This window comes from Phyllobates terribilis, unplaced genomic scaffold, assembly GCF_046119375.1.
Source record: "Phyllobates terribilis strain yellow unplaced genomic scaffold, ASM4611937v1 Scaffold_2__4_contigs__length_985480577, whole genome shotgun sequence".
Classification (NCBI taxonomy): domain Eukaryota; kingdom Metazoa; phylum Chordata; class Amphibia; order Anura; family Dendrobatidae; genus Phyllobates; species Phyllobates terribilis.
This window is the reverse complement of record NW_027362762.1, coordinates 289,484,328-289,502,801: the sequence shown is the minus strand read 5'-3', so window position 1 is coordinate 289,502,801 and position 18,474 is coordinate 289,484,328. Positions and strand designations below refer to the sequence as shown.

At 39.5% G+C, this 18,474-nt stretch overlaps 1 protein-coding gene across 1 annotated transcript in view; it reads right to left on the bottom strand.

Annotated features, from left to right (window-relative positions):
* CLDN10 (claudin 10) overlaps positions 1-16,794 on the bottom strand; it is a 43,600-nt gene extending 26,806 nt beyond the window's left edge. Inside the window, exons 1-2 of the mRNA XM_073664150.1 lie at positions 16,443-16,794; positions 8,885-9,046 (exon numbers count right to left, since the gene is read on the bottom strand). Coding sequence (XP_073520251.1) covers positions 8,885-9,046; positions 16,443-16,656 — 376 coding nt within the window. The 5' untranslated portion in view covers positions 16,657-16,794. The remainder of the gene's footprint in view (positions 1-8,884; positions 9,047-16,442) is intronic.
* Between the last annotated feature and the right edge of the window lie 1,680 nt (positions 16,795-18,474).

Below are 18,474 nucleotides of genomic sequence, written 5' to 3'. Positions count from 1 at the left end.
ATTGTGGTCCCTTAAAACAAGACCCCCACTGCTCACAAGAAAAAAGGTCTGTGAATCTGTATTTACCACCATTACTAAGGTTGGGCGGACCCCTGGATGTTCGGGTTCGGTCAAACATCTATTTAAAGTTTGGGTTCGGGTACCAGAACAGCACCCGAACCCGGATCCCATTCACATGAATGGGGGGCCCAAACATCCTTTTTTTTCCCACGCTGTCATCTTCGTGACAGAGCGGGAAACAGGGGCTCTGATCGACGTAAGATCGTTATCGCCGGTCAGAGCGCTGTGGAATCACACTGCCAGATGTCAGCATGATCCCATAGCTGTCACTGTGATTGTGACCACGGTAAAAAGCTTACCGCTGGTCACAGGCATCGACTAATTAGAGTACTACTACTCAAATCAGCCTACAAAGAAAAAACCTGGGAGTCTGAACTGAAACGTAAATTGGTGTGCATGCAAAATGTAAATGCATGTTCACATAAGACCATTAGACAGAAAAAAAACAAAGACAAATGCAAAATACACAAATACCTAAAGGTAAATGGATAAATCACAAAGTGCATAAAAATAATGATAAATAATAAAGGGTATTTAGTTAACATAAATTTTGATCAAAATAATGTAAAAGCCATCCCGCCTCGTCACAGCAACCCTTATGGGACAGTCCTAACTCTAATATTAAAACCTTACCATTTGTCAAGTGAAATACAGTACAGACGAAAAGTTTAGACACACCTTCTCATTTAAAGATTTTTCCTTATTTTCATGACTTTGAAAATTGTACAGTCACACTGAAGGCATCAAAACTATGAATTAACACATGTGGAATTATATACTTAACAAAAAAGTGTGAAAAAACTGAAAATATGTCTTATATTCTAGGTTCTTCAAAGTAGCCACCTTTTGCTTTGATGACTGCTTTGCACACTCTTGGCATTCTCTTGATGAGCTTCAAGAGGTAGTCACCGGAAATGGTTTTCACTTCACAGGTGTGCCCTGTCAGGTTTAATAAGTGGGATTTCTTGCCTTATAAATGGGGTTGGGACCATCAGTTGTGTTGTGCAGAAGTCTGGTGGATACACAGCTGATAGTCCTACTGAATAGACTGTTAGAATTTGTATCATGGCAAGAAAAAAGCAGCTAAGTAAAGAAAAATGAGTGGCCATCATTACTTTAAGAAATGAAGGTCAGTCAGTCCAAAAAATTGGGCAAATTTTGAAAGTGTCCCCAAGTGCAGTTGCAAAAACCATCAAGCGCTACAAAGAAACTGGCTCACATGAGGACCGCCCCAGGAAAGGAAGACCAAGAATCACCTCTGCTCCTGAGGATAAGTTTATCCGAGTCACCAGCCTCAGAAATCGCAGGTTAACAGCAGCTCAGATTTGAGACTAGGTCAATGCCACACAGAGTTCAAGCAGCAGACACATCTCTACAACAACTGTTAAGAGGAGACTTTGTGCAGCAGGCCTTCATGGTAAAATAGCTGCTAGGAAACCACTACTAAAGACAGGCAACAAGCAGAAGAGAATTGTTTGGGCTAAAGAACACAAGGAATGGACATTAGACCAGTGGAAATCTGTGCTTTGGTCTGATGAGTCCAAATTTGAGATCTTTGGTTCCAACCACCATGTCTTTGTGTGACGCAGAAAAGGTGAACGGATGGACTCTACATGCCTGGTTCCCCCTTTGAAGCATGGAGGAGGAGGTGTGATGGTGTGGGGGTGCTTTGCTGGTGACACAGTTGGGGATTTATTCAAAATTGAAGGCATACTGAACCAGCATGGCTACCACAGCATCTTGCAGCGGCATGCTATTCCATCCGGTTTGCATTTAGTTGGACCATCATTTATTTTTCAACAGGACAATGACCCCAAACACACCTCCAGGCTGTGTAAGGGCTATTTGACCAAGAAGGAGAGTGATGGGGTGCTACGCCAGATGACCTGGCCTCCACAGTCATCAGACCTGAACCCAATCGAGATGGTTTGGGGTGAGCTGGACCGCAGAGTGAAGGCAAAAGGGCGAACAAGTGCTAAGCATCTCTGGGAACGCCTTCAAGATTGTTGGAAGACCATTTACGGTGACTACCTCTTGAAGCTCATCAAGAGAATGCCAAGAGTGTGCAAAGCAGTCATCAAAGCAAAACCTGGCTACTTTGAAGAACCTAGAATATAAGACATATTTTCAGTTGTTTCACACTTTTTTGTTAAGTATGTAATTCCACATGTGTTGATTCATAGTTTTGATGCCTTCAGTGTGAATGTACAATTTTCATAGTCATGAAAATACAGAAAAATCTTTAAATGAGAAGGTGTGTCCAAACTTTTGGTCTGTACTGTACATATGGATAAGGGCATGTATGTCACTTGACAAATGGTAAGGTTTTAATATTAGAGTTAGGGCTGTCTCATAAGGGTTGCCGTGACGTGGCAGGATGGCTTTTACATTATTTTGATCAAAATTTATGTTAACTACATACCTTTTATTATTTATCATTATTTTTATGCACTTTGCGATTTATCCATTTACCTTTGGGTATTTGCGTCTTGTGCTTTTGTCTTTGTTTTTTTCAAATCAGCCTACGCCTGCTGTCATTGATAACAGTGAGAACAGGCGCCGCTGATGGGAGTAGTCATCAGTCGGCGCCTGTGCTCAAAGTAAAAAAAAAATAGTTAAAATAAATACATATTGAAATAAAAAATTAAAAAAACACAGCATCACTTGTAGAACAGTCACATCAGCAGATGTAATCGCTCCCACAGTGTATAGCGCTGAGCTGACGTTAAAGAGTTCACAGGAGTTCATCATCTGATGAGCTCCGGTGATCTCACTTACTGCACAGCCACTGTGTGAGAAAGTTCTCACGCAGCATCAGTGACGTAAGTGAGGTCACCGGGCTCCATTAGCTGATGCACTCCTGTGATCTCTGTCACGGCAGTTCAGCGCTATACATTGCCTGTGTCACTATGTAGCTTGCTGTCGTGTAGAGCAGTCATATATGTGACTTCTGATGTGATTGTTGTACAACTGATCCAGATCATCGTGGGACACTAGGGATTATTTCATCACGTCGTACAGGTGAGGGATATGGTTATTTTTTATTCTTGCTTTTTTACAGGTGACAATAGCTTCATGAATTAGGGGTTAGGTGAGTATAAATTAGCTTTTTTATTGTCTGTTTTTTTTTACAGGGGACAATGGCTTCAGGGATTAGATGTTAGGTGAGTAGAACTGTTTTTTATTCTTTAAATAAATGATTAAAACCGTGTGGACTTTTATTTCAAATAAAGAAATCTTTACATGCCATGTCTTTATTTCCAAACCTTTACTATGGGGTTAATAATGGGGGTGTAGGAAATAAGCCAGGAAGGATGCTGGTTAATTTAGCTAAAGGAATGAGGAAACCACAAGGAATATCCCAGCTAAGAAACTCAAAAGGAGAGATTCACACCAACCCTAAAACAATAAATGAGATCTTAGGCTCTTTTTATAAAGACCTATACAAAAACCCAAAACAAACCCCCTCTTCCACAGTTACACTCCTGTAAAAGGTTAAGCTGCCCACCTCAGAGGAACAAAGGTACATGTTGAATAAACCTATATCCGCAGAGGAGGTCACCAATACAATTAAAACTTGAGTCTAAACAAACCCACGGCCCTGATGGCTATACTAACGAATTTTTTAAATCGCTGGTGGTAGAAGTCTCCCCAATGTTGGTGCCGATCTTTAATAAAATATCTCAAGGTGATCCCATTTTTCCTTCCGCAAACATGGTATACATTAAACTATTATTAAAAACAGATAAATACCCTTTGTCCTCCAGTTCTTATAGGCCAATTTCTCTGATTAATTTGGATATCAAAATCATGTCCAAAATAATGGCCTCCATATTGCCCAACCTGATATCTCCTGCTCAAGCGGGTTTTATTAATGGTATTTTGAATATAAGAAAAGTACTCTTGGTTCTAGATAAAATCCACACCTCACCTAACTTAAAAAATTCCTCAGCAATCATCTCATTAGACGCTGAAAAGGCCTTTGACAACATAAATTGGGAATGGCTATATAAGGTACTAACAAAAATGTCATTAACAGGCCCCTTCTTTAACTACATAAGTAATTTATACGCATCTCCAAAGGCTCAGGTTTACACTCCAGGCTTTTTGTCCACTCCCTTTCCCCTCGAAAAATAAACGAGACAAGGCTGTCCACTGTCTCCCCTCCTGTTCAGTTTAGCTCTGGAACCCTTAGTCCGCATATTATCAGATCCATACACCTTTTCAGGCATTCAGTTCACAAGGAGATCATTACAGACAGCCTTTTTTGCTGACTACGTCATTTTATTTATGTTTGATGCCATTCAGCATTTGCCTAGAGTTCTCGAACTACTTAAAAACTTCGGCACTTACTTCGAGTTTAAAATAAATGTCAAAAAATGCGAAATATTTCCCCTAACCGAGAGAGGAATAAAATTATTCCCGAGTGGATCTTTCGGTGGCATAACGTTAGCCCCCTCATATATTACATACTTGGGTTTCAAGATAGGTCGCTCGCCCTCGTCTTTATACACTCTAAACTATCCCCCCCTTATTAAGAAAATTATTAATCAGCTAAAGACCTGGCAAGATCTACACTTATCCTTTATGGGTAGGGCACACTTGGTGAAGATGATAAGTATAGCAAAGCTCATGTATCATCTACAAATCTTACTATTACTTTTAAAACACTCAGGCGTTACTATACTTAATAGAGCTTTTAGTCAGTTCATCTGGAAGGGAAAACGTCCTAGAATTAGTATGAATAAAATGATAGCCTCCAAGGAAAAGAGAGGTATCAACTTTCCATGCATTAGAAAATACAATCTAGCTTGCCTTTTTTGATATATAATAGATTGGCTTCATAAAAGACATACATATTCGGACTACTCGCTAGATTCTGACTATGCATCCCCCTACAACTTAACAGCTCTCCTCCACTCACGTTTTACCTCGCTACTCTTAGTGATCAAGAAATCAGTGATCTTTATGGATACTATCTCTACATGGAAAGCAGTCAGGAAAAAATATGGCCTTTCATTCAGAATCTCAAACACCTTCCATTATGGCACAACCCAGAATTCCCCCAAGGTAGTGAAAATAAATTCTTTATAAAATGGCAACAAGCTGGTGTTGTGAACATATCTCACCTTCTTCACCCATTTGAACAGAGATGGCTAATATGTACAGAAACTTTAGGAAAATATGAACTACATAGCACTATTTCCAATATGAACAGATCAAACTCTCCGTCACGGCTAACTTAAAACTTAAGGGATGTTTCCTTTGAAACTTCCCGAAACGAGCTGGATAATATCCTGTCATCTTGAATGGGTAACCCCTCAATATCTACACTATACTCATCAATGAAACCTAACCTTGTGGAAACACACCCAAATACCTTTTTTAAGTACTGGAAACAACAATTTGATGATGTAGATATCCCTGAGAAGATTAGAACGGGTTAGAGGATATTCAGGAAACATATTATAAATGAGTCGTGGAGAGAAACTCAGTTCAAAATCATGCATGGTGCGATATATGCCTTTAATCTACCAAAAAAATACCCACTTTCGAATAGACTAATTGCATGTCCCAAGTGCCAACATCCACACTCCTACACGGCCTTTGGTCCTGTCCTGCATAGGTTTCCTATTGGGACCAGGTAGCTGACATGATTAGCACCACATGGGGACCAGGATATGTCCTTTCTCCATGTCTAACCCTGCTGCATGTTTGGACTAACATAAACAACCCTAACAAATTAATAGGGAGTCCCCCTAAATTACTACATACCTGGCTTATATTGGTGAGAAAGCAGCTCCTAAAACATTGGCTAGATCCCAATATCCCCCCCATTACGGAACTAATAGCACAAATGAAGCATTACATGGATGTAGAACAAGATGCCCTATGTAATAAAGAGAAGCAAGCAGGCAAATTCCTTCTAAAATGGAAACAGTTTATTATAAGTTGCTGTTCAGTAGAGGAAAAAAGGAAAATGGTAGAACCCTTTATATCTACAGCATGATATATACTAGAAGATATAAAAAATAACTTAGGTCCACTCCATTTAACTTAAAATGAAGAAAATGGAGAGGAGAACAAGCAATGGGCCCGGACTTCTGGCATAGATATAAAAGCATTAATTATCCATGAATGCTTCAATGAGATATAAGACATACTGTCAACTAATTAATTTTGATGTTTGTTATATCTGTTATACCTATTAAATATGTGAATAGAGTTGTTATAGACCCAGTCTGCATACAGGCACTCTTACCTCTCTATGTACCAGAGTAGATGTATGCATTTGTGTCTTGAAAAATCAAATAAAAATGATGTTGAAAAAAAAAAATAATGGGGGTGTCTTATAGACGCCCTCCATTACTAATCTGGGCTTCATGCCAGCTGCCAATACAAGGCTGACATGAACGCCAACCCTATTGCCCCTCTTGCCACTGCATCAGGGCAAGTGAGAAGATCGAGGCTAAGCACCAGATTTGCGCACAATTTTGATTCGCCATTTCTGGGGCGGCTGAGGGCTGTTATTAGCCTCGGAGGGGGCTAGTATCCACGGCCCCTTCCCTGGCTATTAATATCATCCCACAGCTGTCTAATTAGCACTTTCTGGTTAGATTTTATAGAGGGACCCTATGTCAATTTTTTTCTGGCTCCCCCTGTAATTTAGCCAGTAAAAGCTAATCAAACAGCTGTGAGCTGTTATTAATAGCCAAGGAACATTTTGGGCTAACGGACCCTTTCACTGGGTAGTAATATCAGCCCCCAGTGGGCAGCTTTACCTCTGCTGGTTATGAATAATCGGTGGGAGCCCACGCTGTTTTTAACTCTGTATTTTACCCATAATGTACACTGTGGGTGCTGACTACAACTCCAATCATTGTCACCTGGTCGCGCTGATCTCAGGGAAAGCAGGCGAAAATGATATGAGCTGCACTTAGCAACCAGCGCCTGTCCGGCACCCCCATTATTAACCCCATAGTAAAGGTTTGGAACTGAAGACACTACTTGTAAAAATCCTTTATTTGAAATAAAAATCCACACGATTTTAATCATTTATTTAAAAATAAAAAACACAGTTATACTCACCCATCGCCTAATCCCTGAAGCCATTGTCCCCTGTAAAAAAAAAACAAAAATAAAACAGCAAATTCATACTCACCTACCACCAACAGTTGTAGAGCAGTCAAATCAGCAGTGACTGCTCTACACGACAGCAGGCTACACACTGACATGGGCAGTGTATAGCGCTGAACTGTCGTGCCAGAGTTCACAGGAGTTCATTAGATGATGACCCCCGGTGACCTCACTTACGGCACTGCTGCTGCGTGAGAACTTTCTCACGCGGCAGTGCAATAAGTGAGATCACCGGAGCTCATCAGCTGATGACCTCCTGTGAACTCTGTCACGGTAGATCAGCAGCGCTATAGACTGCTGGAGCGATTACGCTCCGTTCAGTGAGTCGCCTGCTGCCGGGTAGAACAGTCAGATCTGCTGATATGACTGTTCTACAAGTGATGTGGATAGCTATGGGACACTAAGGATCACGGTGGACACGTGCATGTTATGGTGGTTTATTATTTGTTATATTTTAATATTTTACAGGGGACAAGGGCATCGGGGATTTGGTGTTAGGGGAGTATAACTGTGTTTTTTTATTTTTCAGTTTTTACAGGGGAAAAGATCATCGATGCTTTGGTGTTAGGTGAGTATAATTGTTTTTTATTTTCATTTCAATATGTATTTATTTTAACTTTTTTTACTTTGAGCACAGGCGCCGACTTATGACTACTCCCACCAGTAGCGCCTTCTCTCACTGTTATCAATAACAGCAGGCGTAGGTTGATGGGAGTAGTAGTACTCTCATCAGCCGACGCCTGTGACCAGCCGTAAGCTTTTTACCGCTGGTCACAGTCACAGTGACTGCTGTGGGATCCCGCAGCGCTCTGACTGGTGGTAACGATCTTACCGCCGATCAGAGCCCCTGTTGCAGATGACAGTGAGGGAAACAGCCAGTGTTCGGGTTGCCGAACCCAAACAGTAACACTGACTTCCTGAGGAAGTCCTTCTATGGGGTTTGTGCCCGAACACTAAGTGTTCGATACAGACCCCGAACTTTACAGTTCGGGTTCACCGATCTGTAACCATGACCTCTGTAATTTTTTATAATGTTATTTTTTTTTTTCCTTTAAATCAGCTACAATATATTGTGAATACATCACAAAAATATATCACAGACTCTTGCCAGAGGTAACTTTTGATACTCTCAATCATATGTTAAAAGATATCTGAAGTTGTACCTTCCCTTTAAAGAGTATTATCATCTTAAAAAAAATATTCCTGAAAGGTGCAGGTGGGATTAAATTTATGGGAACTGTTAACAGCAGTTAACTGTGCATCTAGAATGCAATCGGTAATCTTTACATATGTTTTTCAGCACTGTGAATTTGCTTGGTTTGTGAGTTTGTCACTGAGCTGTTGCTACTCCCAGGTACTTTTACTATGAAGTTATAAGAGTTGGAATTTATTAGGACAGTTAATAAAAATTAACTTGTGGCAAAGGTGACATTGTATGAAAGTGTCACAATCATAGTCATGGCTGTATGCTTGATTTTATGCATCTGTTTGCAATGGATGCGGCTGTCGCACCTGAACTCAATGATCTGGAGGGGGTGCCAAATACTTTTGTGACATATTGTATAGATACATAGATATATCTTTGTTGGGAAGTAAATCATGATATCAATGCCTGTTTTCAATGCTTAGTATCTATAGACAAATAAATTCAGGATCCATATAGTCTTTGCACTACAAACGTCATTACCTGATAGTATGAATAGTATTCCAGACAAACAGGCGACTTTAGCTTTCATTTGGTCAGCACCTCCTATCCTTGTACACTTCATACCAACAAAAGCAAACAATGTCCCGAAGAATCCCAAGCATATGGCTGCAATCATGAGAGCCCTGCAGGCTTGCAGAAATCCTGGATATTAGAAGCAAGATAAAAAAAATTACAAGGTATGAAAAATGCACATGACCTTCCAGGCTATAGAGCAGTGATAGTAAACCTTTTATAGATAGAGTGGGCAAACTGCAACCCAAAACCCACTTATTTATCGCAAAGTGACAGCACAGAAATTTAACTTGAATACTGAGGTTTTAGTATAGAAAAAAATAACTCATACATTAACATATTTTTCCTTAAACATGGTATGATGTCCCCACAGTTCCTCTATACACAGTATAATGGGCCCACAGCTCCCCTATACACAGTATAATGGGCCCGCAGCTCCCCTGTACACAGTATAATGGGCCCGCAGCGCCCCTATACACAGTATAATGGGCCCGCAACTCCCCTATACACAGTAGGGTGGGTCCACAGCTCCCCTATACACAGTATAATGGGCCCACAGCTCTCCTATAAACAGTAGAATGTTTATAAAATGCTGCTTTAGATACAATTTTTATTTCCACAATTTTAATAGGAGAAAATGAACCTCGCAATTTGTCATGGAATTTCTCCCGAATGTGACAACACACAATATGTGGTTGGAATTTGCTATTTATCAATTCTTTATCAACAGGGCTTGGAAGGGAAAAACTATTTTGGAGCCAAAAGTTCTCAGTAATAGTTTGGGTGGGTGCCACTTGCAAAGCCTCCACAGTCCCAGGACAGCAGAAAACCCCCAAACTGACCCAATTTTGGAAACTACACCCCATGCAAGGAGGTTTTCGGGATATCTTTGCCCAATGTACCATACATATACAAGCGAATGTCAGGAAGGGGTTAATATATCTTACTTTCAACCTACATGTTCTGTCTAATATATATTACAAATATTATTTGCAATGTTGCCCAAAAATTTTCAATGTAGCTATAAACACACATTAACACAAGAAACTTTTTGCCCGTAGTATGTAACACTCAGAATGAATCCTCAATCGGTTGTCACAAGAAAAATGAATAAAATGAGCAAAAATCATCTGATTTGTGGGGGGCACTGGGTGTCAAAAACCCACAAACTGCTAATGATGACCTATCCTGTAGATAGGTCATCAAATACTTATACCCTCACAATGCCTTTAAGGCTGGTTCTAAACCAAGACCCCGATTCACCATTGTGTTTATGCCAGAATTCTGGTATAAAACATTATCAAATGTTGCAATGTTTTTTGCACAACACTAGAAGTCGCGCAAAAACTTACAACTTTTGTCATTTTCACGCTAGTCCTGGCCTAATCTGTGAAAATGGGTACAGGTGGGGCAGGACAGGGCAGTGCAGCACCAGCCCACTAAATTCATTGAAAGTTGCAGTGCTCCTTACATCAGAAATGTTTCTCTATCCACTTAATGATAAGTGTGCAGGAATAAGACGTGCCTAAATCATTAAGACTGGAGTACAAGACGCCAGTCTTAATGAATCGGGTCCACAGTGTTTTGCTAAAAAAAAGGTATATTTTTAGGCAAATAAATTACTGCGCCCAGATGTTATAGCGAGGTCTATGGTAAAGTATAATATGTACTACAAACAAAGTGTTTTGATTTCTATGCAAAGGCATGAGGAAAAAATGTATATTCAAAATGTTCTTAAAGAAAAATCCCTGCCAAAAATGCCTAAAAAGCACTAAAAATGTATTGCATTTTTGCACTAGCATTTAAAAACCTGAAAAAACATAAGCCAAGGAGCTAGCAATGCTAGAAAACAGTATAATATACTTACATAAATAAAATGATAATGCACAATAAAATAAAATACATTATCTATCATAGCTTGAAAACACCGTACAATACATAAAAAATGAAACTAAATGTTAAAAATAAAGGTGTTGTCTGGGACATGTACAGTTTATAGTTTGCAAGAAATTACAACATATGAATGAATCCTAGCAGCGTGTAATGTACTTACTGTACTTCACTCCGTGTTCATCACGATATCGCTTGCCCGTGATTCGCATACCTTCTACCCGTTTTCACTTCTACTTCTCTCAATTGACACCATTTCAATTTCTAAAAAGTATTTTTGTGTTTTTTTCTTTTTCAAATGTTTTTAAATCATTTTATTAGTCCCTTCTCTGTTATTCACTACTGAGCCCATCATCAAGAGGGTTAAATGTCAAGGATTGGAGTTATCTATTATCCTGGGCATTGCAATAAAGTTTCATCTTTAAAACTAATGTATCATCATAAAAAGAGCTATTGTTAAAATCAAGTTTTTGTGTTAAATGTTCTCTTTAAAATTTTTCCCAAGCCCATTCCATACTCAGGGACCTGTCCTGTGACATGCTCTTATGTTATGACGGGATTAATAAAATTAAAAAACTTGTAATTTTCACACTATTTCAGCCTCATATTTCCTGTCATTTCAGAAAGAGTTTTCAGCAGGCACGTTATCTTCAGAGGCAGGGTTATAATGATAGGAAACACCTCTATACATAGATGATAACACAGCATCAGCCATTTTGCTAGGAATGCGGGCACTGATGGGCATTGGGCACAGCTAGTTCATATAATGGAGTGCTACAAATATCCTGCGGAATTAACACTAGAAATACGGGAGAAGAAGGACACAGGAAAATAGAAAATGTGCACACCCATATCTTTACAGCATCAGCCATTCACCGCAGGTGATGTCAAAGTGACCCTGCTCACCATACCTTCACAATTACCTTTGCACACACAGTAGATGCTTCAGTGTAAAAAATGTGTTAGTCAGTCTACTGCTGATAATGTCCATGTGGATCTCCAGAAGCAATAGGAAGTAAAAGTCTAGAATAGCCCTAGTGGCAAATTGACGAGTTGTTTTTTTAATACAGATTGTGAAATGGGAAAAAATACTGCCAAAATTTACATATATATATATATATATATATATATATATATATATATATATATATATATATATATATATATATACAGTACAGACCAAAAGACCAAAAGTTTGGACACACCTTCTCACTGAAAGATTTTTCTGTATTTTCATGACTATGAAAATTGTACATTCACACTGAAGGCATCAAAACTATGAATTAACACATGTGGAATTATATACTTAACAAAAAAGTGTGAAATAACTGAAAATATGTCTTATATTCTAGGTTCTTCAAAGTAGCCACCTTTTGCTTTGATGACTGCTTTGCACACTCTTGGCATTCTCTTGATGAGCTTCAAGAGGTAGTCTCTGGAAATGGTCTTCCAACAATCTTGAAGGAGTTCCCAGAGTTACTTAGCACCTGTTGGCCCTTTTGCCTTCACTCTGCGGTCCAGCTCACCCCAAACCATCTCGATTGGGTTCAGGTCTGGTGACTGTGGAGGCCAGGTCATCTGGCGTAGCACCCTATCACTCTTCTACTTGGTCAAATAGCTCTTACACAGCCTGGAGGTGTGTTTGGGGTCATTGTCCTGTTGAAAAATAAATGATGGTCCAACTAAATGCAAACCGGATGGAATAGCATGCCGCTGCAAGATGCTGTGGTAGCCATGCTGGTTCAGTATGCCTTCAATTTTGAATAAATCCCCAACAGTGTCACCAGTAAAGCACCCCCACACCATCACACCTCCTCCTCCATGCTTCACGGTGGGAACCAGTCCATCCGTTCACCTTTTCTGCGTCGCACAAAGACACGGTGGTTGGAACCAAAGATCTCAAATTTGGACTCATCAGACCAAACCACAGATTTCCACTGGTATAATGTCCATTCCTTGTGTTCTTTAGCCCAAACAAGTCTCTTCTGCTTGTTGCTTGTCCTTAGCAGTGGTTTCCTAGCAGCTATTTTACCATGAAGGCCTGCTGCACAACGTCTCCTCTTAACAGTTGTTGAAGAGATGGGTCTGCTGCTAGAACTCTGTGTGGCATTGACCTGGTCTCTAATCTGAGCTGCTGTTAACCTGCGATTTCTGAGGCTGGTGACTTGGATAAACTTATCCTCAGAAGCATAGGTGACTCTTGGTCTTCCTTTCCTGGGGCGGTCCTCATGTGAGCCAGTTTCTTTGCAGCGCTTGATGGTTTTTGCAACTGCACTTGGGGACACTTTCAAAGTTTGCCCAATTTTTCGCACTAACTGACCTTAATTTCTTAAAGTAATGATGGCCACACGTTTTTCTTTACTTAGCTGCTTTTTTCTTGCCATAATACAAATTCTAACAGTCTATTCAGTAGGACTATCAGCTGTGTATCCACCTGACTTCTGCACAACACAACTGATGGTCCCAACCCCATTTATAAGGCAAGAAATCCCACTTATTAAACCTGACAGGGCACACCTGTGAAGTGAAAACCATTTCCGGTGATTACCTCTTGAAGCTCATCAAGAGAATGCCAAGAGTGTGCAAAGCAGTCATCAAAGCAAAAGGTGGCTACTTTGAAGAACCTAGAATATAAGACATATTTTCAGCTGTTTCACACTTTTTTGATAACTATATAATTCCACATGTGTTAATTCATAGTTTTGATGCCTTCAATGTGAATGTACAATTTTCATAGTCATGAAAATACAGAAAAAAATTTAAATGAGAAGGCGTGTCCAAACTTTTGGTCTGTACTGTGTATATATATATATATATATATTAAAGGGAATGTGTAATCAGAAAATTCCGAAAATTACATATTGTTTTAATCAGAATTTTGTGTTACATAAAAAAGAATATACTGTATATATACACAAGTGCTTCTCAGTAAATTAGAATATCATCAAAAAGTTAATTTATTTCAGTTCTTCAATATAAAAAGTGAAACTCATATATTACAGAGTCATTACAAACAGAGTGATCTATTTCAAGTGTTTATTTCTGTTAATGTTGACAATTATGGCTTTAAGCCAATTAAAACACAAAAGTCATTATCTCAGTAAATTAGAGTAATTAAAAAAAACACCTGCAAAGGCTTCCTAAGCGTTTAAAAAGGTCCCTTTCAGTAGGCTCCACAGTCATGGGGCAGACTGCTGACTTGACAGATGTCCAGAAGGCATTCATTGACACACTCCACAAGGAGGGTAAGCCACAAAAGGTCATTGCTAAAGAAGCTGGCTGTTCACAGAGTGCTGTATCCAAGTATATTACGGGAAAGTTGAGTGGAAGGAAAAAGTGTGGTAGGAAAAGGTGCACAAGCAACCGGGATAACTGCAGCCTTGAAATGATTGTTAAGAAAAGGCCTTTCAAAAATTTGGAGGAGATTCACAAGGAGTGGACTGCTGCTGGAGTCATTGCTTCAAGAGCCACCACACACAGAAGTATCCAGGACATGGGCTACAAGTGTCGCATTCCTTGTGTCAGGCCACTCATGACCAATAGACAATGCCAGAACCGTCTTACCTGGGCCAAGAAGAAAAAGACCTGGACTGTTGCTCAGTGGTCCAAGGTGATGTTTTCAGATTAAAGTAAATTTTGCATTTCATTTGTAAATCAAGGTCCCAGAGTCTGGAGTAAGAGTGGAAGAGGCACACAATCCAAGCTGCCTGAGGTCTAGTGTGAAGTTTCCACAATCGGTGATGGTTGTTTTATCAAGACCAAAGTCAGTGCAGCCGTCTACCAGGAAATTTTAGAGCACTTCATGCTTTCCTCTGCCGACAAGCTTTTTGGAGATGGAAATTTCATTCTCTAGCAGGACTTGGCACCTGTCCACACTGCAAAAAGTACCAATACCTGGTTTACAAACAACAGTATCACTGTGCTTGATTGGCCAGCAAACTCACCTGACCTTAACCCCATTGAGAATCTATGGGGTATTGTCAAGAGGAAGATGAGAGACACCAGACCCAACAATGCAGACGAGCTGAAGGCTGCTATCAAAGCAACCTGGACTTCCATAACACCTCAGCAGTGCCACAGGCTGATCGCCTCCATGCCACACCGCATTAATGCAGTAATTGATGCAAAAGGAGCCCCGACCAAGTATTGAGTGCATTTACTGAACATACATTTCAGTAGGCCAACATTTCTGATTTTAAAAACATTTTTCAAGCTGGTGTTATAAATTATTCTAATTTACTGAGATAATGACTTTTTTGTTTTCATTGGCTGTAAGCCATAATCACCAACATTAACAGAAATAAACACTTGAAATAGATCACTCTGTTTGTAATGACTCTATATAATATATGAGTTTCACTCTTTGTATTGAAGAACTGAAATAAATTAACTTTTTAATGATATTCTAATTTAGTGAGAAGCACTTGTACATATATTTTTTATTATTTATTTAGTTTTTTATGTAACACTGATTGAAACAATGTGTCCTTTTCACACATTCCCTTTAATATCCAGCAGACATCCTCTACCAGTGATGCAAGTGCATGTATGTGCAAGTTGTTGGAACCGGTTGGAGGGAGCGCCGTATCAATTCTTGTTGCCAAGGGGATAAATTATTTAGAATCACACAATCACAATGGTGAGACATGCCTATACATTGCCTTCAGGTGAAATGTCTTTATAAGGAATGAGTTATATTTCCTGATCCGCCGGAGAATATACTACACATATTATTAGGAATTATTCACAAATGTTAGTTCTTCATACTCTTATTTTCTCACAAGCTAGAGAAAAAAAAACAGGTGAAACTGATCACAAAACAAATCCCGAAAGTTCCTCGTGTCAGTTTTATCCCCCACAATTTCAGTGTTTCTGGTAATTGTCTTTCTCTGATAGACAGAGAAATGTTACATTTTATGGGGAGAATTTATCTGGAGCAGAATTTGTGTAGCCAGTTTTGCTTGTGGCTGCGCCAAATTTAGGAAACTGTCACACAATGTTTGATAACTTTGCCATATTACACTTCTGTCTAGAAAAGTCACTATACATTTTAGACCATCTCCATACTGGTGCAAGTTTACGTCTTTTATGCAGCTTTTCTTTTTAAAGCTGCTGGTTAGAAATCTGTCCCAATGTTTATGGCTGCCCGCATGTAATTTATAAGAGTGTAATATTGCAAGCAGTCACGTGATAAAAATGGCACATCGCAAAATTTGCAACATTTTGAAAAAAAAAAAAAGTATTGAAAACTTGAGAAACTATCCCCCATTATTTCTCTGGCTGTGGATGCTGAACAGTTGCGCAAAGTACACAACTTTTCCATCACTTGTTCCCATTCTGGATGGGTGCAGCTAACATATTGAGCATATCCTTACATATGTGGTAGCATATACCAGGAACCATAAAATATGTGAGCGTTGTTACCATATTTTCTTAGTTCTTATATATTACTTGAGTAAATAGTATTACAATAATATGTTTTTATAGCATTTACAAGAAATATATAATAAAAGTCATAGCTTTTCTTATACAGATATCCACTAAAACTACACAGTGTAACATCATCACTCATATTTCACACAAAAGTTTCCTTAGAAAATAAAGGTAAAACGAAATGTAAGGGAGCTCTGCTTACCTTCTACATGGAAGATGGTTAAGTGAGGGCGACAGTGATAGGAGCCCAAAGCATTGCCGGCACAGTTCATCCACAAGCCCTGGAACACCCAAGTGGCCGTAATGACAGAGCTGGCTCGGCTGGTCACTCTCCATTCATTTGAAACCACTGCACCAATTACGGCTCCGGTGCCACAAACACAAAATATGAATGCAATAATCTGAAATCCAGACATATCCGAAAAGTGAGGGGTTGAGATCCTCGGAGAACTGTGTTAAAAGTTCTGGTGGTCTAAAGGCCTAATTACATTATAAGGATACTACAAAAACATCAGGTCCTTGTAAAACATGGTTTTCTTTTCTCAGGAGTGATCCGTACTGAGGGGCAAAGTACATTTTACTGGAGACGAAGCTCTGGGGCAAGAATGACTACTATGTATTAATGAACGGATTAATGTGTTATGGGTAATAACGAAAAGCAAACGATTGTGGCATTCTTTTGCTTATGTGAAGACCATGAAACATTTACCGTATATTGGGCTGATAGTAAATTTAAATAAAAATCACTTTACAGTCACTAACAATAATGTTAAAGTTAAGGCAAACTTGGAAACAAAGTTCAAACTAATGATTAATTGAGCAATAGTGCTGTTCTTAATGGTTAAAAAGGACAAACCATCATGAAGTTACTGGCAGCAGGGAAAAAAAACCCACTATAAACTGCATACAGTGGGAAAAATAAGTATCTGATACACTGCCGATTTTGCAAGTTTTCCCACCTACAAAGCATGGAGAGGTCTGTAATTTTTATCGTCGGTACACTTCAACTGTGAGAGACAAATAAATCCAGAAAATCACATTGTATGATTTTTAAATAATTAATTTGCATTTTATTGCATGAAATAAGTATTTGATCACCTACCAACCAGCAAGAATTCTGATTCTCACAGACGTGTTAGTTTTGCTTTAAGAAGCTCTCCAAGATGACTGTCAATCTTCCTCGATCTGGGGCTTAATGCAAGATCTCGCCTCGAGGGGTATGGATGATTCTGAGGAATCAGCCCAGAACTACACGGGAGGACCTGGTCAATGACCTGGAGAAAGCTGGGACTACAGTCTCAAACATTACTGTTAGTAACACACTACGCCGTCATGGATTAAAAAACTGCAGGGCACACAAGGTCCCCCTGCTCATGCCAGCACATGTCCAGGCACGTTTGAAGTTTGCCATTGACCATCTGGAAGATCCAGAGGAGGTATTGGAGAGGGTCATGTGGTGAGATGAGACCAAAATAGAACTTTTTGGTAACAAATTCACTTGCTGTATTTGGAGGAAGAAGAAGGATGAGTACAACCCCAAGAACACCATCCCAACTGTGAAGCATGGTGGGGGAAACATCATACTTTGGGGGTGCTTTTCTAAAAAAGGGACAGGATGGTTGCACTGTATTGAAGGGAGGATAGATGGGGTCATGTATCATAAGATTTTGGCCAACAACCTCCTTCCTTCAGTAAGAGCATTGAAGATGGGTCGTTGCTGGGTCTTCCAGCATGACAATGACCAGAAACACACAGCCAAGGCAACTAAGAAGTGGCCACGTGAGATGCATTTCAAGGTCCTGGAGTGGCCTAGTCAGTCTCCAGACCTGAACCCAATAGAAAATTTTTGGAGGGAACTGGAACTCAATGTTGCCCAGCGACAGCCCCGAAACCTGAAAGATCTGGAGAAGATCTGTATGGAGGAATGGGCCAAAGTCCCTGCTGCAGTGTGTGCAAACTTTGTCAAGAACTACAGGAAACGTCTGACCTCTGTAATTGCAAACAAAGGTTTCTGTACCAAATGTTAAGTTCTGTTTTTCTATTGTATCAAATACTTATTTCATGCAATAAAATGCAAATTAATTATGTAAAAATCATACAATGTAATTTTCTGGATTTATTATGTCTCTCACAGTTGAAGTGTACCTACGATAAAAATTACAGACCTCTCCATTCTTTGTAGGTGGGAAACTTGCAAAATCGGTAGTGTATCAAATACTTATTTTCCCCACTGT